At 36.2% G+C, this 25,942-nt stretch overlaps 1 protein-coding gene across 7 annotated transcripts in view; it reads left to right on the top strand.

Moving 5' to 3' along the window:
- Positions 1-24,756, top strand: part of PTAR1 (protein prenyltransferase alpha subunit repeat containing 1) — a 43,237-nt gene extending 18,481 nt beyond the window's left edge. For 2 of the 7 annotated variants that reach the window (XM_032164250.2, XM_058445214.1), the window contains exons 3-7: positions 30-96; positions 7,936-8,040; positions 9,832-10,045; positions 18,596-18,900; positions 23,530-24,756. In XM_032164250.2, coding sequence (XP_032020141.1) covers positions 30-96; positions 7,936-8,040; positions 9,832-10,045; positions 18,596-18,900; positions 23,530-23,872 — 1,034 coding nt within the window. In that variant the 3' untranslated portion in view covers positions 23,873-24,756. Of the gene's footprint in view, positions 1-29; positions 97-1,089; positions 1,155-7,935; positions 8,041-9,831; positions 10,046-18,595; positions 18,901-23,529 lie in introns of those variants that run through there. The other 5 variants (XM_032164252.2, XM_032164251.2, XM_032164254.2 and 2 more) reach the window with 5 other exon arrangements.
- Positions 24,757-25,942: the final 1,186 nt, after the last annotated feature.

Below are 25,942 nucleotides of genomic sequence, written 5' to 3'. Positions count from 1 at the left end.
GTTTTTAATATGACTTCTCTTTATTTTAGAATTGATAGATGTCACATGTACCCTGCTGCTTCTAAACCCAGACTTTACCACTGCATGGAATGTGAGGTATGTCATTTTCATTAGTGATATGATAAAGTTTGTCCAAATTGCTGAAGACATATAAGCCCCATAAGTTGTTAGCTTTTGAAAACAAAATATAAACTGTCTTAACACTTATTTCTTCTACCTGTTCTTTATACCTGTGACAATTGTAAATATGCATTTTGCCCCTTTTTGCATGGTGTCTTCATAAACTTTCTTGCCTGAAATATAAATTGTCATGTTGAGTTACAGTATACTGTTTGATACATGCTTTTATTTTCCTTCATTTTTTGGGGTGGGAGAGTAATGGGCAATGGGCATAACTGGTTGGCTTGTAAGGCATATAACATTATATCATTGTTATTTGAGAAGCACTGCAGTGTAGTGGAAAGTGTATGGGATGAGAAAGAAGGGAGTCATGGTTGACTCTGGCTTTTTCCCTGAGCAACTGAAAGGATGGAATTGCCATTTACTGAAATGGCAATGTCTGGAAAAGAAGCAGATTTAGGTATGGGGTGCTTGTTATAGGCCAAGACTTCAGATTGGGACATGTTAGATTTGTGTCCAAGTAGTTGTATATTAATTTGAAGTTCAGGAAAAAGGTCTGGGCCAGATGTAAACTTGGGAATGACTAACATATAGATGGTTTTAAAGCCATGAAACTGTTTTATGATCCCCAAATACCTAGAGACAAGAACCAGTTCAAAGACTGAGCCCTGAGACATTCTATTTTCTAGGGTTGCACAATCCAGTACAGTAGCCACTAGCCACATGTGGCTATTGAGCCCTTGAAATGTGATTAGTCTCAACTGAGATGTGCCACAAGTGATAAGCTGCACATATTTTGAAGACTACATAGCAAAAAATGGAAATATCTCATTAATAATTTTTATATTACTTGCTGAAATTATAATATTTTGGATATATTGAATTAAATATATTTATACTTGTGTTTAATATAGCTGTTAGAACATTTTAAATCATATATGACTTGCATTTGTGACTCATTATATTTCTATTGGACAGCACTGTTCTAGCATTTGCAAGATGAGGAAGAATCAGCAAAGGAGACTTTTAGGAAGGTACCATGAACTTAAAATTCAGAGCTTTTTTAAGGGTAGGGACCATGTCTTTTTTTTTTTTTTCCTTTGTTTCCTTAGCATCTAACTCTAGTGCCTGTACATAATAGATATGCAGTTTGCAAATTGGGCACGGAAATCAAATTCAGTGAAAAAGAAATCAGTAATAGGGAAGTAGGAATGCCATTTTTATTCATGTTCTTGTATTCCTCACCTATAGAGAGGAATTCAAAAGTCCTTCAACAAAAAAATTATCACTAGCCTAGCATATATGCATAGATATACACGCACACCTGTATACATATGTGTATACACATGTTATTCATTGTATATTCTATAAGCCAGTTGAGCATAGGAGAAAAAAACCTAGGCTTAAGATTCATGGAACTTAGTCCTGTTTCATCATCCTCACCAATAGAAAGGAATTCAAAAATGCTTCAACAAAAAATTATCTCACTAGCGTAGTGTATATACCTACATACATACATACACACACACACACCTGTATACATATATGTATACACACATGTTATTCATTGTATATCCTATAAACCAGTTGAGCATAGGAGAAAAAAACCTGGTCTTAAGATTCATGGAACTTAGTCCTGTTTCATCAGTTAACTAGCAACTGACTTTGAGTATAACTTTTAATTCTCAAGAGTTTTGGTTTTTTTATCTGTGAAATAAAAGATTTGAATTAGGTGAATTTTTTTATGATTCTATTAAACTTTTTTTTTTTTTTTTTTTTTTTTTTTTGAGACGGAGTCTTTCTCTGTCCCCCAGGCTGGAGTGCGGTGGCGCGATCTCGGCTCACCGCAACCTCCACTTCCTGGATTCACGCCATTCTCCTGCCTCAGCCTCCCGAGTAGCTGGGACCACAGGCGCCCACCAACACGCCCAGCTAATTTTTTTGTATTTTTTAGTAGAGACGGGGTTTCACTGTGTTAGCCAGGATGGTCTCGATCTCCTGACCTCGTGATCCACCCGCCTCGGCCTCCCAAAGTGCTGGGATTACAGGCTTGAACCACCGCGCCCGGCCGATTCTATTAAACTTTTAAAAAAATATGTGTGGTTGGTCTTATGAAGGGAAGTTGCTCCATAAATCTAACTTGAGGAGTGTTTATGACAGTTAACCTTGAAAATTATTCTAGTTAGATGATTAGTAAGATTTTGTGCTAGATGAGTAGAAAGGGAATCTTGATTTTTAAAAAATCCTTTGTGGATATGTGTTCTAGTAAATTTTAATTTGTATCAGTAAGATTGATTGACATATAAAGACATTGAATCATAGGTACATTTTGAGCAACAAACTACCAACTTCAAAGTAAACTTCTCTAATCCTGTAAGGTCTCTATTGCATATCAAATACACAGAACTTTATTTTTAATTGTTAGTGGATCTCTTCTGTACTAACCCTGGAAGGCATAGAGTGATTTTTGAATGCATTTTTCAAACTGCTAAAGGATAATGCAATAGACATCTAGTTCAATTTGTGGGTATTGCAGTCTTAGGGGAAAGAAATAGAGGCAAAAATAAGTTTTTGAACTGATCTCCTGTGATTACAGTGAGTGATACACATAATTTAAAATTTCAGCTGGTTTTTTTTTTTTTTTTAAAGAAAACTACTTTTTTTTTTTTTGCTTTGAAAATTTGTGAATTACCTGATGAAAGAGGTTGACTTAGTAATAATGTCCTATTTTCTTCATCAGTCTATGTACTTAGAGTAAGCAAAACACCTTTGAGCAACTAGAATAGTTGATGCCAAACTCCAGTGTTTCATGTTCTGAACTCATAGCCTATTGATTTAAATTGGTAACTTTATTTTGTGCAGATTTGATGTTTGGTTCTGACATTTTGAGCTAAGAAACCTGAGCAAGTTACTGAACTTCTCCAGGACTCAATTTCTTCATCTGTAAAATTGAGGTATTTGGCCGGGCATGGTGGCTCACGCCTGTAATCCCAGCACTTTGGGAGGCCGAGGTGGGCGGATCACGAGGTCAGGAGATCAAGACCATCCTGGCCAATATGGTGAAACCCCATCTCTACTAAAATACAAAAAATTAGCTGTGCGTGGCAGTGCACACTTGTAGTCCCAGCCACTCAGGAGGCTGAGGAAGGGGAATCGCTTGAACCCGGGAGGTGGAGGTTGCAGTGAGCCGAGATCGTGCCACTGCACTCCAGCCTGGCGACAGAGCAAGACTCCGTCTCAAAAAAAAAAAAAAAAATTGAGGTATTAGGGAAATTTTTTTTTTATATAGATAAAAAACAATTTAATTCTAGCACCCACATTGTGGTTTCTAATACCATTCTTTAATGATGTTAGAAATGGCTGATTCTAGGACCAGGGCAGGAAGTATACAAGATGAGCTTGGAGCATCTTATAGAGCCAGAAAGTAAGGAAGTGCTCAAAAATATGTGGTGGGATATGAAAAAGGGACATGGGGAGCAACTGAAAGAGCTTCCAGTGGCCATAGCTGGAATGATTTGAGCAACAAAATAAATAACATAGTATTGGATTATACCGCAGGGTGTAAAATGGCTATCCATCAGCCCACTGAAATGAATGAATGAATATATAAATAAGAGACAATAGACAAATGTTCTGTTAATTTATCTAGATAATCCCCCTCTGCAAAGTAGAGCATAACTCCGTATTTCTTAAGGTTGAGCTGTGCACCAAATCAAAAAATCAGTGACTTTCTTGCAAAAACTAGTGAAGAAACCTGACCTCAGCTAGGTAATCCAGGTTGATATCAACAATGCTAAGTCATGTTGATAGCACATGCCTCTGATATGATGCAGTGAAAATGTCACTTTACCTCTTTGGTCTTCCTCTCCAAAATCTGTAACTCCAGTTTAATGATGAGAAAAACATTATACAAAATACCTGACCCATATGCTCAAAACTGTCAAAGTCATCAAAAGCAAGGTAAATTTGAGTAGCCAAGAGGAGCATAAGGAGACATAAGTACCAAATTTAAGGGATCCTGGAGGGAACCTTAGAAGAGGAAAAGGACATTTGGTAGCAACTGAGGAATTCTAAATAAAGTATGGACTTTTAATAAAAATATATCAATATCAATACCGTTTCATAAATTTTGACAAAGGTACCATGGTAATATAAGATGTTAATAGCAGAGAAACTAGGTACAGGGCATATGGGAATTCTTTGTATTATCCTTACAACTTGTCTATGAACCTGAAACTATTGTAAAATAAAAAGTTTATTTTTTAAAAAAGATTACCAGCAATTTCATATGGCTCAATGATGATATTTACCTTACAGGATTGTTGTGAGAAATTACATAACATATGTAAATCACTTTACACAGTTCTTGACTCAGAGGAAGTGTTCAATACATGGTAGTTTTTAATGAGGATGGCCATTATTATTGTTATTTCAGACAGAATAAAAATTGAGAAAAGAAAAAAAGTAGTCAGTTTTATTCAAACACCTTACATTGCCTCATTGACATCAGTGACTTTGTTATCACAAGAGCTAGTTGTTTTTAGTTCTGTAGCACAGTTTTCCAGAGCCCATCATAGTATATCTAAGTTGTTTGTGCTACAGCACTTTTTGAATCTGTTTGTGAGTGGAAATTGTATCTCAAGTCAGATTCTTATTTGAATCTGATTGAACTAGAGCAGTTGATTTTTTTTTAAATGTAGCTCTAAGGCCAGGTATGGTGGCTCACACCTGTAACCCCAGCACTTTGGGAGGCCAAGATGGGTGGATTGCTTGAGCTCAGAAGTTTGAGACCAGCCTGGGCAACATGGTGAGACCCTGTCTCCACCAAAAATACAAAAAATTAGCTAGACGTGGTTGTGTGTGCCTGTGGTCCCAGCTACTTGGGAGGCTGAGACAGGAGGATCACTTGAGCCCAGGAGGCAGAGGTTTCAGTGAGCCGAGACTGTGCCATTGTACTCCAGCCTGGACAAGAGAGTGAGACCCCATCTAAAAAAAAAATGTAGCACTAGATTATGTGATTGCTGTTAACTTTACCACATATCGTATTTCCTCTTAAAGTGATTTTTGAAAAACTTGTTTCAGCAATATCCAACACCTACAAATGTTCAATACTACCCCTAGCAATGTTTATTACATTGATATTAAAATTTTGCTTGATTCCATCAGGTGATCTTTTTCAGTGTCCATATATTAACATTAATTGAGGTTGTTTCAAGCTAAGATGTCTTCCCAAAAATGCTGCTTAATTCAAAATAAAGATATTAACGGAGTGCCCATTTTTTTTCTTTTTCTTTTTTTAAAATTCTGTACTGCAGTGGTTGCATAAGAGAGCGCCCATAATTTAAGAAACTTTGTCAAAACTCAGTTATAGGGTAACTGTCTCTTTTTTGAAGAAAATTTTGATTATCTCCCCTTATATATGGATATATATGGGAATAAAGGTAGACAGTTATAAATAATAAGAGGTCTTAAATTTAGGAAATGGAAATTAAGCATAATACAATAAATTCATTATAGTAGTTGTTTTTTAAACTTTAATGGGCATCATTATTGCCAGGCTGGAGTGCAGTGGCACGATCTTGGCTCACTGCAACCTCTGCCTCCTGGGTTCAAGCGATTCTCCTGCCTCAGCCTCCCAAGTAGCTGGGACTACAGGTGTGCGCCACCATGCCCAGCTAATTTTTTTACTTTTAATAGAAACAAGGTTTCACCATGTTGGCCAGGATGGTCTCAATCTCTTGACCTCATGCTCCACCAGCCTCGGCCTCCCAAAGTGCTGGGATTACAGGTGTGAGCTACCGTGCCCAGCCAATGGGCATCATCTGAAGAGCTTGTTTTAAAACACATGTTGCTTTGCCCACCTGAGTTTCTGACTCAGTTGGTTCTGGGCTGAGGCCTGAGGATCTGCATTTCGCATAAGTTCCAGATGATGCTGATGTTGCAGTTAGGGTTCACTTTGAGAAACATTGCTCTCAAAAGTGGTTAAAATTACATAGAGCAATATTTTCCTCGTTTTACTTTATAGATATCCTGACTTACTTTATGAACAAAATGTTACTGATTTCAGAAGAAAAAGAATCCAAGACTGCAAAAGCAATTGGCTGTTGCAAGAAAAAAAAAATATATTTTATATATATATATATATAAAATGACAAATTGGTTTCCTGAACATTGAAAGGAAAATAGTTGTTTTCTTTATCAAATAAAACTTTATAAATAGTATGTCACTGTTGGAAAGAAAATGTATTGTGGTATTTAGGAATTAAATCCGTCTAAGTAGATATGGTATAAGAGCTGGATTCTGGTTTTCTCTGGCTTAAACTTCTCTAAAGTAAACGAATAATCAGCCCTACACAGGAAGGACATTTTAAGATTAATAAATAATAACAAATGATCTGATTTTATTATAAAATTATAGATACATTGAGAATTCAGTGAGAGTGTAATATCAGCACTTATCAAAAACTTACCTGAGAAATTAAATGTAAATTGTATTTACCTGAGAAACAGGTATAGAAAGCTCTTGCATGACATTCTTTATATAGTTGGCCCTCTGTATCCGTAGGTTCTGCATCCATGGATTCAACCAATCGCAGATAGAAAATATTTGGGAAAAATATTGCTTTCTGTAGTGAACATGTTCAGACTCTGTTTTCCTATCATTAGTCCCTAAACAATATAACAACTATTTATATAGCATTTACATTGTATTAGGTATTATAAGTAGCCTAGAGATGATATGAAGTATATGGGAGAATGTGCGTAGGTTATATGGCAACACATTTTATATCAAGGACTTGAGCACTGGCAGATTTTGGTATCCGTGGGAGGTCCTGAACCAAGCCCCCACAAGATACCAAGGGACAACTGATTGCATTGAAGCTTTAGTTGGGCTTGAACAGTTTTAAAAACAACCAAAACATTACATTGCTATTACTTCTGCTGCTTATATTAATATTTTAAAAAGGAATGGCCTCGTATATCAAGGTTCATGTAAGTATTTTATCTTGTTAATAGCTCTTTTGGAAACTTATCCAAAGTAAGAATACAAAAGAAAGAAGTTATAAGCACAAAGCTTTTTCCCCCCCCAGATTTGTTTTAAAATAACAAAAAGTTTGAAGCAACCTAAATGTCTAACAAGAAGGGAAAAGCATAGCTACTAAATGAAAACATTTGATCATTTAAAATGTTCGTTACAAAGATTATATAGAATCATGGGGAAATTTTTAAGATATAATTAGAGCAGGATGTAAAATTATATATTAAAATGTATGTGTGATAGGGAAAAGTAGAAGGGAAAATTCAAAAATAAAAAATAGTAATTTGGTTAGAATAGTGATTCCATGAATTGTTTTTTTTTTCGCTTACATCTCAACCATATTGTGTTTGTTGTATGTGTGGTTTTGTAATGAAACAGACCATGTCAAGTCCTATTTAGGAAACTAGACCAATTTTGACTGGTATTGGATTGGCCCTATAGGTACGTCTTTCAGGTCTCACAACTTTTGGAAATGAGATAGGCCAGAAAACCCCATTTACCCTCACGCAAATAGTTAAAATTTCACCTGTTGATTTAAGAGCTTCTGTTTCTGCCTATTAATTTGTTACATTGGGATTATGAGAATACATTCTTGATTACTGCATGTCACATTTATGAGCGTTTTATATCCCAGAGTGGCTTGGGCTTTTTTTCTTTCTTTTTTTTTTTTTAAATTCTTAGACATTCACTTCACAATGAGGTTATATTAAAAGCCATGTAGAACCTTTGGATATAAGGATAAAGTAATGTTTAATTTTTTTTTTTTTTTTTTATAGGAAAGAGCTGATCCTCTCTGGCACTTTAAATCCAATTAAGGATTTACATCTGGGAAAACTCGCCTTAACTAAGTTTCCAAAGAGTCCAGAAACATGGATTCACAGGTGTGGTTAATTTATAACATAGTACTCTTACTTGGGATTCAGAATGGCTGGAGAAAGAAACATGGCATGTGAGAGGCAAGGTTACTTATTGGTTCCAGAGCATGAATTCTGAAGTCAGGTTACCTACATTTAAATCTAGGAGCTATATAACTTGCTACCTAAGTGTTCATGGGAAATTACTTAACTCACCAAGCCTCAGTTTTCTCATTTGTAAAATGAGAATAATAATTACACCTATCTCATATAGTTAACGGTCAAGTTTACATGAGTTAATGCGTGTAACACTCCCACAGTGCCTGGCACATATTAAATACTCAATAAATGTTAGCTATTATTAACTCTTTGAAGCAGTTGTGGGCATTGCATTTATAGATACTCAACTGTAATGAGCAACATGGATTTTAAAAGCATTTGGTTGTTTTCCTGGTAAAGATGGTGGTGGTGATGGTTGTGGTTATTAAAATTAACTTACAGAGAAAGCGAAGGGCAGCTGAGGCGAATGCTGTGTAGGCTGAGCTAAAGTTGCTAAAAACCATACATACAAAGAACATTTTTAGGTTAAAAGCCTGGGACAGATAGCCAGAATGCACTTTAGGACTCTCAAAATCCTGGCCACCTGGAAGCATCTTCCTCTTGGACCCTGTGTAACTACTATTATTTGACCAAAATGGGATGGTGTGGGCTTGCTGGTCAGGACCAATAAAGAAATCGCTCTGAAATTCTCAGTTTATTAAGCCACTCTAATTTTTCTTAAATCCTGGACATTTTTAGGATCTTATGTCCGTTCAAGGTGTCTTAGTGGTAACCGTGCCTTTAGTTAACATTGAAGGTCAGCTTCTTCCAAACCACATAGTCAGTTGTATTTCCTTCATGACTAGAAATTGAGATCGTATACCACAGAAAGGTATATGACTGTGTGTATGGGGGTTTGGAAAGGGATGGTGGCAGGGGAAAGGAACTGTTAAATATGCATTCATCAGTTTGGCTTGTCTAATTTTTTTTATCAAGCAATATTTTGTTGTTAAATAAGAAATTCCATTATTTTAAAATGACAAAGTGAGTTTTCTTACTCAATTTCCTATACCTTTGGGTTTGAAATCTTTAGTCTAAAAGATGCTTTTATATGAGTAAATTACTGGTACAAAGTAAACACATTAAGTAGCTTGAAACACTAGTGTTTTTTATGTAAATACATGCTAATGCAAATCTTAAATAGACAAAGGGAGAATTTGTAGATAAGGATATTTTGACACCTCCTTAATGGTTTAATGAATTATATTTGTTACCTTCCAGATTTTATGCTATAATACAGAATTTTGCTGAATGAAAGCTGTCAGAATGCAGCTTCTTGTTTGCAAACAAATGCACATAGGGTGAGGCATGCATATGTACTTAAAGATGTGAATCATGACTCCTTGTAATATTTATCAGCCATTAATTTATAACCTCTCACCACCACCACACACACACACCAATTGCCTTTAGATTTCCTGGCCAAGTGGAGTTTTGGGATTGTCATTTTAGAAGTAATGACATTCTCTGTATTACAGATTTTAAAGTTTTTTTTTTTCCTGTTTATCCATTTTCCACCCTTCATCCATACTGCTAAATTTAATATCATCATAAACAACAAAACAACCCCTCCCCATCTCCAAAAAACTAGACTTATAAACAGGTATTATTTTGCATTGTCTCTGAATGGAAATTAAATTAGGAACAATGAAAACTGGTTATTTTTCTCTCTGGCTTATGTTCTTTCTGTGTTCTCTTTCCCACATGCTACCTTAACAGGCGATGGGTGCTACAACAGCTAATTCAGGAAACCTCCTTGCCTTCCTTTGTGACCAAAGGAAACTTGGGAACAATTCCCGCAGAAAGGGCACAGCGACTCATACAAGAAGAGATGGAGGTCTGCGGTGAAGCAGCAGGGAGATACCCAAGCAACTATAATGCTTGGTCCCATCGCATCTGGGTTTTACAGCACTTGGCCAAGCTAGATGTCAAGGTAGGGATATTATTGTCTCCTGGGCAGACTGCCTGTCTGCCCGTAAAATCTTCTGGTAGTAGTTCATCCTCAGAAGAGCTTTGAATGAGTAGATAAACTGATGGTCTGGCAACTTGAGAGAATCGCAACAGCTCCTACCTCTGGAGAAACCCTGTAATTAAATAAAAAGCTTGCATTCCCCACCAGTGCTGTTTTTGGCAGTCTTAAGGCTAGTGCATTGGTAAAGCAAGGCAGGTTTAACCAACTGACGAAGATTGAGCATAACTCACTCTATCCTGAAACAGGAAGGGATTATTAAGCCTTATAGAACTGGAATTGCTATTTCTTGGTAGTATTTGGTCATGTGACAATATACTAAGTCAGCTGGCTGTCTTTTCACACTTTCGTCCTCTGAAAAGGGGGAGAGGAGGGCAGGGATAGACAGTCTCACCCAGGTGTTTTTAAAATTGGCTGAGCCTATAAAAAATTACCTGGGGATTCCTAAGTTCCACTCCAAGCCTACTAAAGCAGACTGAGGGTGGATCTAAAGATCAGTATTTTCCACTGACTCAGGGTTATTTGAATGCAGAGCCAGTTTGGAAACTCTCACAGCCTAATCCTTTCAGTTTAGAAATGAGGAGATGGAGATTTCCAGAGAATTTTAATGGCTTAGACTTAGCTACAGTTGTACCACTTATTATTCATCAGAATGAGAGCCAGGTGTCCCTTTTGCTCCTTTTTATATACTACAGTGTCTCAGTTTTTTCTTTTCTGATGGTGTCACGGTGCCATAAGAATCTAGGGTGCTCATCTAAAAAGCTTCTCAGGCTTGAGACAGTTAAAAGAGGTCAAGTTGAAGATCGAAGTGCCCCAGGTGGTGCTTTCAGATAAGTGGGGAAGTGTTATGTAATTTTAACTTACCATCCTCTTCTTCCTACATCCCTCTTCCCATGCTCCCATTTCTCTCTTTGTTTCCTGGCCAGGGCAAATGGGAGACTTTTTACTTCCAGAGGATTTTAAGCCAATAATTCTGGAAGAGAAGCCTTCCCCCTTCCAGTTTACATGGCTTTGAGTTTCAGGAGGGGTGGCCGCCTAATGGAATAGAAAGAGTCAAGGCTTAAAATCACATCAACCTAGGTTCAGATTTTGGCCCCACTACCTGTATGTGGAAAGCACGGTTTTATTGTTTTCATTTATAAAATAGGGACTCTACTGTCTGCCTTAGTGGATTATTGTGAGAGTTAATTGAGTTAATGGATGTAAATTACTGGGCATCTAATAGAGAGAGAGATTCACTCAATTTTAGTTCCTTTCTCTGTTCTCCAGAGATAGAAAATTGGCTACCAGTTTGCTTGATCAACTCAGTGCAATTTTTTGATGAAAAAGTATAAAACCCTATCATACCCACCGACTGTCCTGTATACGCAGTAAAACAAAGTGTTTGCTCTCAACAAATTGAAAATCTAGTTGAGAAAGTAGACCAACAATTACAAAGCATCAGAATACAATGGGAGCACAGAAAAATGGTTCTTCATCTAGGATGCGCTCGTTGGAAATAGCTGCCGGGGGAAGGAAGATACATTGAGTTGGGAGGCGTGATTACAAGTTGTTTGGTGGGTTGTCAGGGATATGGAGTGCTTGGTGGTCATCTCAGATGCATGACTTGATAGTGTATGGGAAGAGAAAGAGATATAGGGAGGATTGGGGATAAAAAGGAAGGCGGAGTCTAGGTTGACCGAGAGATCTTTGGAAATTTTTCTGCCGTGATGTGGACCTTTACAAGAGGCATTTCCATAAAATCAGGAACAAGGGGCCAAAGTGAAACTCTTGGTTGCTTGAGACCATCTGGTGGTAAAGATAACTCATTTATGGTGAGTTATAACTCATTAATGGTGAGCTCAGCTGCCAGGGTCCACTCTTGGGCTCAGATGTCGTCATCCTTCCTTGACCCGCCCTTGGAGGAAGACTTACCATTCTTCCATTCACCACTTGCCACTGCAACATCTCTTGCTCTTGTTGTCAGTGAGGAGTCCTAAGTTTGCAAAATCCCCTTTCTGTTGTTACAAGCCATTGGGCCCACCTAGAACATTTACTACTATGCTTTGTCTATTATAGGAGGTAATCACAAAAATACCAGTAGTCTAAATCAGCTTAAAAATATATATGAAATGAGCCAGCATTTTTTAACTTAGGAAATTGAAAATGACTTTTTAAAGTGCTGGCATCGAGTATTAGTAAGAGTATGAAAATGAGCATTATTCAAATTGTTATAATCTTACTGAAGGGCAACATGGCAGCACTTACCACACTTTTTAAAATAGGGTGTTATTTTTAAGAGTTCTGCTTCCAGGAATTCATCATAAAGAAATAATGGAAGATGAAGTATGGTAGAATGATTAGAAGCTTCACTCAGTGGTCATGCAGACCTGCTTTGCATTCTGGCTTTACCACCAATTTGCTATATAGTCTTGAGGAAGTTGCTTAGCCTCTTCAACCTTCAGTTTTCTCATCCAGAAAAAGAGGGTGACGATAATTCCTATCTCACTGAGTGATGCAAATTGAATGGGAGGATTCATATAAAGTGGCTATCAAAGTGCCTTAATTAAGTGCTCAATAAACACTGGCTATTAAATATAGAAGTTTGATATATAAAGATAGCATTTATAGTAGTGAAAAACTAGAAAAGCTGTAGCCCTTCAATAATGAGGGAATTGTTAGATTACAATCCATCACATTGGAATATTTTGTTATGACTAAAATTTATATTTTAGAAGATGATTTAAAGGAAAGTATTCACAATAGGTTATACTAGGGTAGGCCTAATATTATTATTTATTTATTTATTTATTTATTTTTGAAACAGGGTCTCGCTCTGTCGCCCAGGCTGGAGTGCAGTGGCACAATCTCGGCTGACTGCAACCTCCGCTTCCCAGGTTCAAGCAATTCTCCTGCCTCAGCCTCCCAAGTAGCTGGGATTACAGGCACCCACTACCACGCCTGGCTAATTTTTATATTTTTAGTAGAGACAGGGTTTCGCCATGTTGGTCAGGCTGGTCTTGAACTCCTGACCTCAAGCAATCCACCTGCCTCTGCCTCCCAAAGTGCTGGGATTATAGGCGTGAGCCACCGCACCCAGCAGCCTAATATAATTTTTAATGTATTTATTAGCATTGAATGAAACTGCAAATACTTTAAAGTGTTTGGAACAGTGCTTGACACGTGGTAAATGCTGAACAGATATTTATACATACACACAACAATGTTATAGATTTTTTTCTTGTATTTTTTATAAAAACGTATTTGTTTTTTAGTCAGAAAAAGGTTAAAGAATAAAGATTGATTAAAAGTAGTATAGGGTGGAATTATGACACTAATTTTCTATTTTATGTTCTCTCTGATGTCTGCATGCTTAAATAAACGTTTAAGTAAATTTTAAAATATTTTTATATTTGAGGGTAGTGTGGCAGGAAAGATTCACAGTCAGGCAGTTTATTACTACTGGCAAATTACAAGTTTCACATAAAAAAAGCACATATAGTCATTTCTCCAAAAAAACATACCCACACCACCAATAAGGACATGAAAAGATATTCACCATCTTTACTGTTAGGGAAATGCAAATCAAAACCACAGGGAGTGAGATACCACTTCACACCAAAATACGGACAATAACAAATGTTGGTTAGGATGTGGAGAAACTGAAACTCTTATTTATGGCTGGTAAGAATGTAAAATGGTATAGCCACTGTGGAAAGCAGTTTGGCATTTCCTCAAATAAACATAGAATCACTATATATTAATAAAACTATAGTTAATATATATCATATTCTTGGAGAAAAACATGCATTACCATATATGACCCTGTAATTCTGCTCCTAAGTATATACCCAAGAGAAGTGAAAACACATTCCATACCAAATCTTGTATGAGAACATTAATAACCACATTATTTATAATAGCCATAAAATAATACCTCACCTGAGGAATGGAAAACAAAATGTGGTGTATCCATGCAATGGAACATTAGCCATAAAAAAGGAAGGAAATACTGATACATGCTATAACGTGGATGAACCTTGAAAATGTGCTGATTGAAAGCAGTCAGATTCAAGGCCACATATTGTATGATTTCATTTATATAACATGTTCAGAATAGGCAAAGCAGATTAGTGGGTGCCAGAGGCTGGGGAGGAGGGAATGGGATGTAACTTCTAATAGGAATGGGGTTTTGTGGGGATGGTGAAAACGTTAGAAATTAGATAACAGCAATGGTTGCACAATTCTGTGAATATATTAAAAACCACTGATTTATTTTTTCACTTCAAAAATGATTCTAAAGTACATTAGAGAGAATAAAGCTTAAAGAATAGCTGAGAAATTGTTGGGAAAAACAATAAAGAACACTCTACCATTAGATACTTAAATGTTTAATAAGATAGAGTAATTAAAATTGTGCTGCTATTTCAAAAATAGACTCAGTAATGGAACAGAATATAAAGTCCAGAAACAAATTCCAATACATAATATGTACATATTTCATTAATGATGAATATGGCATTTCACATAATTAGAGAAAGGATTCCTTGTTCAATTTGTGATGCTGGTAAAATTGATTGACTTTTTAGAAAATAGAAAGTTAGGTGTTTTTTTTTTTTAATCTTAAATACCAAATTGAACTTTAAATGGAATAAAAACCTATATGAAGAAAAGAGACTCACATTATGCTAAGTGAAATAAGCCAAGCGCAGAAGGATAACTATTGCATGGTGTCACTTGTAGGTGGACTCTAAACAAGTTGAACTCATGGAAATAGAGAGTAGAATCGTGATTGCAGGAGTAGGGGTTGTGGTGGGGAACAGGGAGTTGCTAGTTAAAGGGTACAAAGTTTCAGTTAGGATGAGTAAGTTCTGGAGGTCTAATGGTAGAACATGGTAATTACTGTTAATAATGTATACCTAAAGATTTCTAAGAGCATTATCTTAAATGTTCTTACCACAACAAATAAAATACCTATGTGAAGTGATGGATATGTTAATTCACCTGATGGTGGTAATCATTTCACAGTGTATACATAAAAACAATATGTCGTACATCATATATGTATGTGTGTGTGTGTGTGTGTGTGTATGTGTATATATGTGTATACATATATATACACATATATATACAGAATTTTAATTTGTCATTTATACTTCAATAGACCTGAGGGAGAAAAGAAACAAAAGAATTTTACTTGACTCCCAATCTTTAAAAAAAAGAAAAGAATTTAAAAAATCAGTTGCAGTAATATATTGAAAATAATATTTACAGCACATATGACAAATAGAGACTTAATATCTTTAATATGTAAAGACCTCTTACAAACTCATAAGAAAAATGATGACTATCACAAATAGTAAATTAGATAATTCATAAAAGTAGAGAATTAGGCAAAATAGGCAGTTCATAAATGAAGAAACAAAGGAAAAGTAATCACACAAGAAAATATATTTAGGTTTAATGATAATTAAGAAAATGTAAATTAAAATGAAACATGCTTATTAAATTAGTGAAGATTAAAGTATTGATGAATTTAGGAAATAAGCATTAATATGTACTTCCAATAGGAGTATAAATTATACAGCCATTCTGCAGGGTACTTTGACAGTATATATCAAGAACCTTATAAAATTTTTTTCTTTGTTCCAGCAAGTATACTTCTAGAAATTTCTCCTAAATAATTAGATATGTATATAGATTTATATATGAGTGTTGCTTATACAAGAGTAGAAACAAACAAGGGAATGGTTAAATTCTGATAATCTTGAGGGTGAAATATTTTACGAGTTAAAAATTACAGAATAATATTTAATGCCATAGGAATGTATTTATAATTGAAGTAGAATAAAATTGGTACAAAAGAATATCCCAGATTTTTCTTAAAAATAAACTCTGTGCATGTGCATACATAGAAAAAAAGTTGAAAGATTTGTTTTCTGCCAGAATGTTACAAGTAGTGATCTCTGGCCAACAAAATAATGATTTTTGTTTGCTTTTTTGTGTTTTTCCATATTATTGGAATTTTCTATATTGATCATTTTGTATCACTTTTATAATCACAGGAAAACCCAAATGTTATTTTTAAAAGTTTACAGGACCTATGGCATATGTATTTTTAATAGTCTTTCATTTTTAGCACGTTATCCCTCTTTTTCATAGCCCTGCATCTGCAGTTTTCTTGTAGTTTATTTATTCACTTATTCATGTTTTCATATGGAAGTAGGAAAAGAAGGATATTTAGCGTGTATCATATAAAGGTCATTTATCCCATCAGTACCGTACATTAAAGCCATATCTTTATATAGTATCTTTAGATCACTTAAAAGTTAATTGGATCACTTAAAAGTAATTGCTGTCTTTTTAAAAAAAATCATTGCCTGTATCTTTATATCTTTTTATTCTAACAAGAAAATGCCCTGAAATTCCAGTTAAAGTTTCTTCTTTCATTTAGTATGCATCTTTATATCTTAGGGAAAAGAATATAGTGGATTTTCTCTTTAAAAGCCTAAGAATTTTTTTAAGAAATTGATTTTTTTGAAATTATATATATATATTTTTCTTTTCTGAGATGGAGTCTTGTTTTGTCACCCAGGCTGGTGTATAGTGGAGCGATTTCGGCTCACTGCAACCTATACTTCCCAGGTTCGAGTTATTCTCCTGCCTCAGCCTCCCAAGTAGCTGGGACTACAGGCATGCACCACCACGCCCTGCAAATTTTTGTATTTTTAGTAGAGACAGGGTCTCACCATTTTGGCCAGGCTGGTCTCCAACTCCTGACCTCAGGTGATCTGCCTGCCTCAGCCTCCCAAAGTGCTGGGATTACAGGTATGAGCTACCATGCCCAGCCAGAACATCTTTTATATGTGTGCCATTTTTGCCTCCAAATTAAATAATAAACTGCAATTTTATACATAGAAATATCCAGTTAGAAATAATCTAGATGTTTTCATATTATGTAAGTTCATTTTAAATAAGTGGAGTACTCTTTTCAATCCATATTAAGAAGCCATGCCAAAATAAAAAAGCTGCTGTATTATAGCCAGAATGTTCTACAGGTTTATTTTTCAAAAATGTAATAAATGTAAGATTGATTTTTATTTCAGGTAGGAGTTTATCTGGTGCTATTTTTTGCTCACCGTTTAAAATCAAATAAAGATACTGTTTTCCATTTCTCAGAGACTTGCCAGCTATAGCCTCTGGAATAAATTTAGGTGGCTATGAATAAACTCATTGGAACTTAAAGGAGATGTTTAAAACATATCACTGATACAACTTGACTATCTTGGCTGGAAGTAGTCTTACTATTTGCCTTATTTATTAAATTGTTCATTCATTTCATATAATATTTATCCACTTTGATGTCAGTAGGTATATGGGGATTGAAGTATCAAATAGGAATGAATAAATATCTTAAAGCCCTCACTCACTGAGTTTAATGGGAATGAAGAGATGCACTGAAATTCTTTAATAAATGTGATGGAATACATAAGTACTATGGGGGTTCAAGAAAAGGAAAGATTCCTGGGGAAGAAAAATGGTGTAAGAAATGGAAAAAAGTCATGGTACAGGAGAAGGCATTTGCCTGGGACCTTTGACAAACAGGTAAAGGTGTCATTCAGCATTATGCTGTCTGTATTGTTAACTGTTCACAAATGTATGTCTTTTTTCCTTAGCTGGTCTGAAAATCCTCTGATGGAACGTGGTAGGCCCTTGATATACCTTTCACTGATTTATGTTTGCGACCTGTCCAAGACACTCTCAAATAAATTATTTTTGCATAAGTGCTGCTTTTAAAAAAATCATTTCATTTGAAATTCTTTAGTTTGCAAGATATTGGTATCACAAAGATTTAAACAATTTGCTGCTAAATTTTATTTCAGTTATTTTAAAACCCATTTATTATTAATGTTAAATAAGTTTGAGACAAATAGTTAAAGTCACGAGCTCTTGAAAAAATCTTATTATTAGTGCATCATGTTTTTCTACTAATCCCTTATAATTAAGTAGTGAACAAGACAAACACGGTCTCTGCCCTCATGGCACTTATATTGAAGAACAAATAATTTCACTGAGCCTATTGTTGTAGAGATAATAAGTTACATATTATACACATTTATTAAATGTAAAATAAAGTTTATATCAAAGTAATCTGAGTTTATATTTTTCCTTTTACGTCAGCATTACTTGTAAATGAATACCCTAATGCTCATCATTATTTTATAATTTGACTTTCCTTCTCTGTGTGTACCAATCAGAATGTGAGTAGTCAAGGTCTAGGGAAAGGATGACAAATGAGTCCTTAAATTCTTTAGTCTTAAAAAAATATCTATCACTTTTATATGGGAAAGAGAAAATTCGCATGTATTAAGCTTCCACTAAGTGAGAGCACTGTGCTGGACATTGTGTACAAAATATTGGTAAGAATGGTCTTGTCAAAAAAGGAACAAATCAAAGAGAAATCAGAGGCAATAATGGAGGAAGAAAGAACCTTTGGGAACTCTTCTTCTTACTTCCCTTTTTTCTTCTTACAAGATTCTTCTTGATGAACTATCTTCTACTAAACATTGGGCATCTATGCACGTTTCAGACCACAGTGGATTTCACTACCGCCAGTTTTTGCTTAAGTCTTTGATTAGCCAAACTGTGATAGACAGTTCTGTGATGGAGCAAAATCCTTTGAGAAGTGAGCCAGCCCTAGTTCTTCCAAAAGATGAAGAAGCAGCAGTTTCAACAGAAGAACCAAGGATTAATCTTCCCCATCTTCTAGAAGAAGAAGTTGAATTCAGCACTGATCTTATTGATTCCTACCCAGGACATGAAACCCTTTGGTGTCATAGGTAAGAAAAGGGAAAATCTGTTTCCTACACAAAACTGCATGTCTTCAGGAGAGCTGCAGAAGGTGTTAGTTACACCTGATTCCTGCCTGCTTGGGTAAACATGGTCATCTGATTGTGGAGCTTTGCCTGAGTGAATACAAGAGGTTTTGTGTTACCATATCATCATCATCATCGTCATCATTAATAAGAGATTCCTCATGTAGATCTCTGTCTGCAGCTTAGGATGGTGATATTCAACCTTGACTGTGCAACAGAATAACCTGTGTTAGTTCCAAAATAAAACAATAAAAAGTTTTTGGACTCCTTCCTTGGAAATACTAAGATTTAGCATATCTAGGATGGATTGCTGCCATCTCTTTTTTTTTTTTTTTTTTTTTTTTGAGATAGAGTTTCGCTCTTGCCCAGGCTGGAGTGCAATAGCGTGATCTCGGCTCACTACAATCTGCCTCCGAGGTGCAAGCGATTCTCCTGCCTCAGCCTTCCAAGTAGCTGGGATTATAGGTGCCCACTACCACACCTGGCTAATTTTTGTATTTTTAAGTAGAGACGGAGTTTCACTGTGTTGGCCAGGCTGGTCTCGAACTCCTGACCTCAGGTGATCTGCCTGCCTTGGCCTCCCAAAGTGCTGGGATTACAGGTGTGAGCCATCATGCCTGGCACTTTTTTTTTTTTTTTTTTTTTAGAAAAACCTGAACACATAATTTTGTTGCACAGTCAGGATTGAGATTTGATTAGACCTCGAGAATAAGGTATGCTTTATCATTTTTCCAACCCTGATGGTCTGCAACTTAACTTACCTGAAGTATAATCTCTTGACACTTTTTGTTTAAAGTGTAAGAGAATTTCTCTGAGAGAGGGGAAAGTCTGGTAGCAAAGAGTGAAAAAGGGTTAGCAACCTATCAACTTCAGTTGTGAGTACATTTGACAGTATGTTGGAATGAAGTCACGTATGTGACCCCTTCCCAGCTTCATTTCTTTTGGAACTTCCTTTATTTGGAGGCATCTTCATCTTCATAAATACAGATTCTACTTTAGGCCATAGCGTTGTATTTGTAAATGAAAGACTTGCCTGTGCTAGGCAGAAAGGAGGTAGGCATTGTTTAAAATTGCCTATTTCTAAAGTTATTGAGATTTTCTTTCTTTCTCCAGTCTAGTCTGTCTTGCAGATTATTTGAGGAGACCTGGTCAGCTGCTTTTCCTTACTAAATATATTCAGAACATGAAAGATTATCTCCCCCCTTTGGCACCTTCATTAGTAGAGAATGCTCTTTTTCTCTTAAAAGCAAGACACTTATTTCACGTTTTCAAGAGGGAAGATAGATCTTTTAAGCTACTGGCATACCTTAGAGATATCACAGGTTCAGTTCCAGACCACTGCAATAAAGTGAATATAGCAATAAAGTGAGCCACACAATTTTTTTTTGTTTCCCAGTACATATAAAAGTTACTTTTACATTACACTGTAGTCTAAGAAGTGTGCAACAGCATTATGTCTAAAAAAAAAAAGTGCATATCTTAATTAAAATACTAGGTTGCTAAAAAATGCTAACGATCATCCGACCCTTCAGCAAGTTGCAATCTTTTGCTGGTAAAGGGTCTTGCCTCAATGTTGGTGGCTGCTGATTGATCAGAGTGGTGGTTGCTGAAGGTTGGGGTGGCTGTGGCAATTTCCTAAAATAAGATTGCAATGAAGTTTGACTCTTCCTTTCATGAAAGATTTCTCTGTAGTGTGTGATGCTGTTTGACAGCATTTTGCCCACAGTAGAACTTCTTTCGAAATTAGAGTCCTTTTAAACCTTGCTGCTGCTTTATCAACTAAGTTTGTGTCATATTCTAAATCCTTTGTTGTCATTTCAACAATGTTCACAGCATCTTCACCAGAAGTAGATTCTATCTCAAGAAACCACTTTTTTTTTGGTTCATCCATAAAAAGCAACTCCTCATCCATCCAAGTTTTATCATGAGATTGTAAGCAATTCAGTCACATCTTCAGGCCCCACTTCCAATTCTAGTTCTCTTGCAATTTCCACCACATTTGCAGTGACTTACTACACTGAAGTCTTGAACTCCTCAAAGTCATCCGTGAGGGTTGGAATCACCTTCTCTCAAAGTTTTGTTCATGTTGATATTTTGACTTCCTCCCATGAATCACAAATGTTCTTAATGGCATCTAAAATGGTGAACCCTTTTCAGAAGGTTTTCAATTTACTTTGCCCAGATCCATTAGAGGAATCACTATCTGTGGCAGCTATAGCCTTATGAAATGTATTTCTTAACAAGATTTGAAAGTTGAAGTTTCTCCTTGATCCATGGGCTAGAGAATGAATGCTGTGTTAGCAGTCATGAAAGCAACATGAATCTTTTTGTACATCTCAATCAGAGCTCTCACATGACTAGGTGCATAGTCAATGTGCAGTAATATTTTGGAAGGAATCCTTTTTTTCTGAGCAGCAGGTCTCAACAGTGGGCTCAAAATATTCAGTTAACCATTCTTTAAACGGATGTGCTGTCAACATACAGGCAGAATAGACTTAGCATAATTCTTAAGGGCCCTAAGATTATTGGAATGGTAAATAAGCCTTGGCTTCAACTTAAAGTCACCAGCTGTATTAGCCCCTACCAAGAGTCAGACTGTCCTTTGAAACTTTGAAGCTAGGCACGGATTTCTCTCTAGCTATGAAAGTCCTAGATGGCATCTTTCAATAGAAGGGTATTTCATCTACATTGAAAATCTCTTGTCAGTATAGCTGCCTTCATCAGCGATCTTAGCTAGGTCTTCTGGATACCTTGCTGCAGCTTCTACATCAGCATTTGCTACTTCACTTTGTAGTTTTATGTTATAGAGATGGCTTCTTTCCTTAAACCTCATGATCCAATCTCTGCTAACTCCAAACTCTTTTTCTCCAACTTCCTCACCTCCTTCAGTCTTAGAATTAAAGAGCATCAGAGTCTTAGTCTGGGTTAGGTTTTGGCTTGAGGGAATGTTGTGGCTGATCTGCTTTTCTATCCAGAACACTAAAACGTTCTCCATATCAGCAGTAAGACTGTGTTTCGCTTATCATTTGTGTGTTCACTGGGGTACCACTTAATTTCCTTCAAAAACTTTCCTTTGCATTGACAACTTGGCTAACTGGCACAAGAGGCCTAGCTTTCAGCCTGTCTCAGCTTTGGACATGCCTTCCTCACTTAGCTTAATCATTTCTAGCTTTTGATTTAAAGTAAGAGACCTGTGACTCTTTCTTTCACTTGAACACTTAGAGGTCATTGCAGGATTATTGATTGGCCTAATTTCAATATTGTTGTATCTCAGGGAACAGGGAAGCCTGGGGTGAGGGAGAGAGATGGGGGAAGAGCTGGTTGGTGGAGCAATCAGAACACACACAACATTTATTGGTTCAGTTTATCATCTTATATGGGTGTGTTTGTGACACCCCAAAATAGTTATAGTAGTAACATCAAAGATCACTGATCACAAATCACATAACAGATACAATAATCTTGAAAAAGTTTGAAATACTAGTAATTTACCAAAATGTGACACAGACAAAAAGTGACCACATTTTGTTGGAAAAATTGTGCTGATAGACTTGCTTGACACAAGATTGCCAAACCTTCAGTTTATAAAAAATACAATATCTGCAAAGCACATTAGAGCAAAGCATAATATAAACTAGGTATGCCTGTATTACATAGGCCGGTTTTCTACTGCTGACTCATTGTCATTAGGCAGCCTATCTAGCCTTTTAAGTTTTACCCCCTGTAAAACTGGTACATTGTATGCTCCCTGTCTGCTTCAGAATGTGCAAGGAAAATGAATAGAATACTCTTAAGGGCTTAGAGTTGCTAATGTGAATGATGAGATGTAACAACCTAGAATTTATACAGTTCATTGTACATAGATGTGCCCCCACTGAATTGAAATTTTTGGAGATTAGACGCGGGAATCTTCATTTTTAACAAACAATTCTAGGTGGTTCTAAGGGCAGAGCTGCTCTTCTCGGAGGGAGAACAGGAACTGTATCTTTTAACATGTTTTGTTCAGAGCCCAGCACATCCCCAGTGCATGTGGATGTTTAAAACTGTAGTTGGTGATGGATTTAGGGTAAAGTTCAGTTGACTTTTAGGGAATAAGACCCGCTACAACAGATATGTTATTTTTATTAAAGTATTTGATAGAGGCCACAGAGTAAGCCTCTAAAGGAACTGTTCAATCCCCTTATTTCTGAATCACTTGTCTTCTAGGATATCAATGAGGTTTGTTTTTGGTTTTATTTTATATTTATAATTTATAGCAGAAATAAGACTGTCACATATTTCTAGTTTTATATTACAGTTACCATAGAGTACCATCTCCAAGTCATTGTCATCTCAGTAAATGCTTATGAAAAACCTTAGGACCTTATTCTTTCTTACAAACAAACCTGTAAGCTGGGGTTATAAGGGTTTCTTTGTCCAAGTATCCTGGAACATCATCTCTACTGTTTTTCCTCCTTCCTCTGTATAACTTGGTTATGAAATGGGCAGTGAACTGAATACTGTATGTTTTGAAATTGCAAACTTTTTTTTCTGGAAAAGCTTGACTTTGTAATGTGATTTTCTTTATTCTCTTCCTTCCCCTCTCTATCGCAGGCGGCATATTTTCTACCTTCAGCATCACTTAAATGGTAGGTTTCCTCACAGCATGACCCAGTTGTCACCTGCAGACAGCCCTGGGGAGACTTTGAGTGACTTGCACCTTATCCCAGCAGGCCCCCAGCTGTCTCAGGCAATGGAAGTAGATGGACTGAATGACTCTAGCAAGCAAGGCTATTCCCAGGAAACCAAACGCCTGAAGCGGACACCAGTTCCAGACTCCCTAGGCCTAGAAATGGAGCACAGGTTCATTGATCAAGTATTATCCACCTGTCGGAACGTGGAGCAAGCCAGGTTTGCCAGTGCATACAGGAAATGGCTGGTTACTTTGAGTCAATGAAAGAGGTGAATTAGTCCTACAAGGTTCCCCTTTTAGTGCAATATTGCTTTCTTTTATTATTTACATAGTTGCATGAACTGTTTACTATTATTAGCTAACCATATGTTCTTCATCTTTAGGTTGAAAGTCCATAGTAAATCTTTCATTTTATTTATTTTGTTAATAACTGGCATTCCTGTGGGGATAAAATAATTGTATAGTTTCTTCCTGCTGAACAGCGAGTCTTACATTTTCTGTTTAACTTCTCACCCTTTGTATTTCTATATATGGGGCTTCTCATTTGGTTTTCCTGATTGGTTCACACACACACACCTCTACCCCCCTCAGTCCGATTGCTGCATAGGCAAATTCTTTTAAAAATTAAAAATTTAAGGCCTAGGCAGGAGGATTGCCTGAGCCCAGGACTTTGAGACCAACCTGGGCCATATAGCAAGACCCCATAACAAAATAGCTAGGCATGGTGCTATGCAACTGTGTTCCTAGCTACACAGGAAGCTGAGGCAGAAGGATTGCTTGAGTCCCAGGTATTTGTGGCTGTAGTGAGCCATGATTGCACCACTGTACTCAGCCTGGGCAACAGAGTTGAGACCCTGTCTCTAAAACAAATTGAAAATAAACATTTATGTTGCAGTTCAACTTAAGAATGTTGGTATGAATGCCAAATAACTTGATGTAATTATTTTGAGAATCAAATGGCTAGATGGGCGAATGTGTAAAAATATAAACTAGTTCTCTTTCTCTAGCATGTTCTACCCAATTACCAAAGTCAGAAGTATTGGAATTTGTATGAAAAAAATGCTTCCAATGTAATCCATTTTTAAATGGTTATTTTAAAAAACAAAACTAAGAGTTTATGTTATTGCAGTAAAGGAAAATTATTTTTATTGCTAGTTTTGATAGATTATTTTTACCTCAAATTTGGTATATGCCAAAACACTTCAGTCCTTATAAAATTGTTTTTTTTTTTTTTCTGAAAACTTGGAATGCCATTTTTAGCTATTACTACTTTTTAATTTTAAATTCACTTATGACAAATGGGAGAAATATATAAAGAAATAGATCCATAAAAATATTCCTTTTTAAAAATCTAAATTATTGAGGATACACTATGGAAACTATAAAATTATCATGAAGTGACTGTTAAAGTTTACTGGCAAATGCCAGGGGAAGGAATAGTATGTGCAAAACAAAACACTTTGATACTGAACTTAATCAGGGATGAGGTACCAAAGTATCCAGATTATAGCTGTATCTTATGTTTTCAATAACAAGGGCTGAGTTTTTCAGGTAGGTGGGGTGAGGGTGGGGAATGGGCCATGTAATGTCTGCTTTCTTATATTTGCCCTTTTGTAAATGGTCTGTTTCTTCTTTTCATATACTTTGTTTTGCCAGTCCATTACATATTTTTTGTCACTTTTGTGTGTCATTTTTGTATATCTTTCCTTACTTCAGGGGTGTGTCTTCAAGATCTCTACCCCCTATTTGCAATGAATTTCATACCTCATCTAAAATACATTCATATACCAGAAATATGAAGAGTGGCCCTTCTAAGAGTTTCCCTAATGATGGAAGCTGTCAGTTGTCCTATCTCTGTGCAGAATGTGAGTAGTAGTGGCAGAAATAAGTGTGACAACAGTGCTTTGCCTGTTCTTCTTTTTACTTGCTAGGTAATTTGTAAAGTGGGGATAAAGATGTAGGGAAAGTAAACCTCTCTCTCACTGTTACAGAAAGCCTGGACTTGAGTTAGGTAGATTGCCTTAAAGCAGTATGTCCTTTTCTTTGGCATCATGGTTTTGTTGAGTGTCAGACTGTTGAAGTGAGTGAGACTTAAGAATGCCAGAAAAGTTGTCTAGCCTGGCCCCAGTAGACAGAATTTTTTCTTCTCTCAAGTCAAAAATTACCTTTTTATAGCTTTTATATTATTTAGATGAAAAATACCATTATGAACATAATTCCATGGCCCTTTGTGTACAAAGCATATTTTGAATCAAATACCTCAAGGTCCACCTAGACCTCTATGGATGAAATCATAAGTTTATGATTTTTAGCTCCTGCGAGGGTTTGGGGGCA

This window comes from Hylobates moloch, unplaced genomic scaffold (assembly GCF_009828535.3).
Source record: "Hylobates moloch isolate HMO894 unplaced genomic scaffold, HMol_V3 SCAFFOLD_10, whole genome shotgun sequence".
NCBI lineage: Eukaryota > Metazoa > Chordata > Mammalia > Primates > Hylobatidae > Hylobates > Hylobates moloch.
The sequence above is the reverse complement of the archived record's forward strand: the minus strand, read 5'-3'. Positions and strand labels throughout refer to the sequence as shown.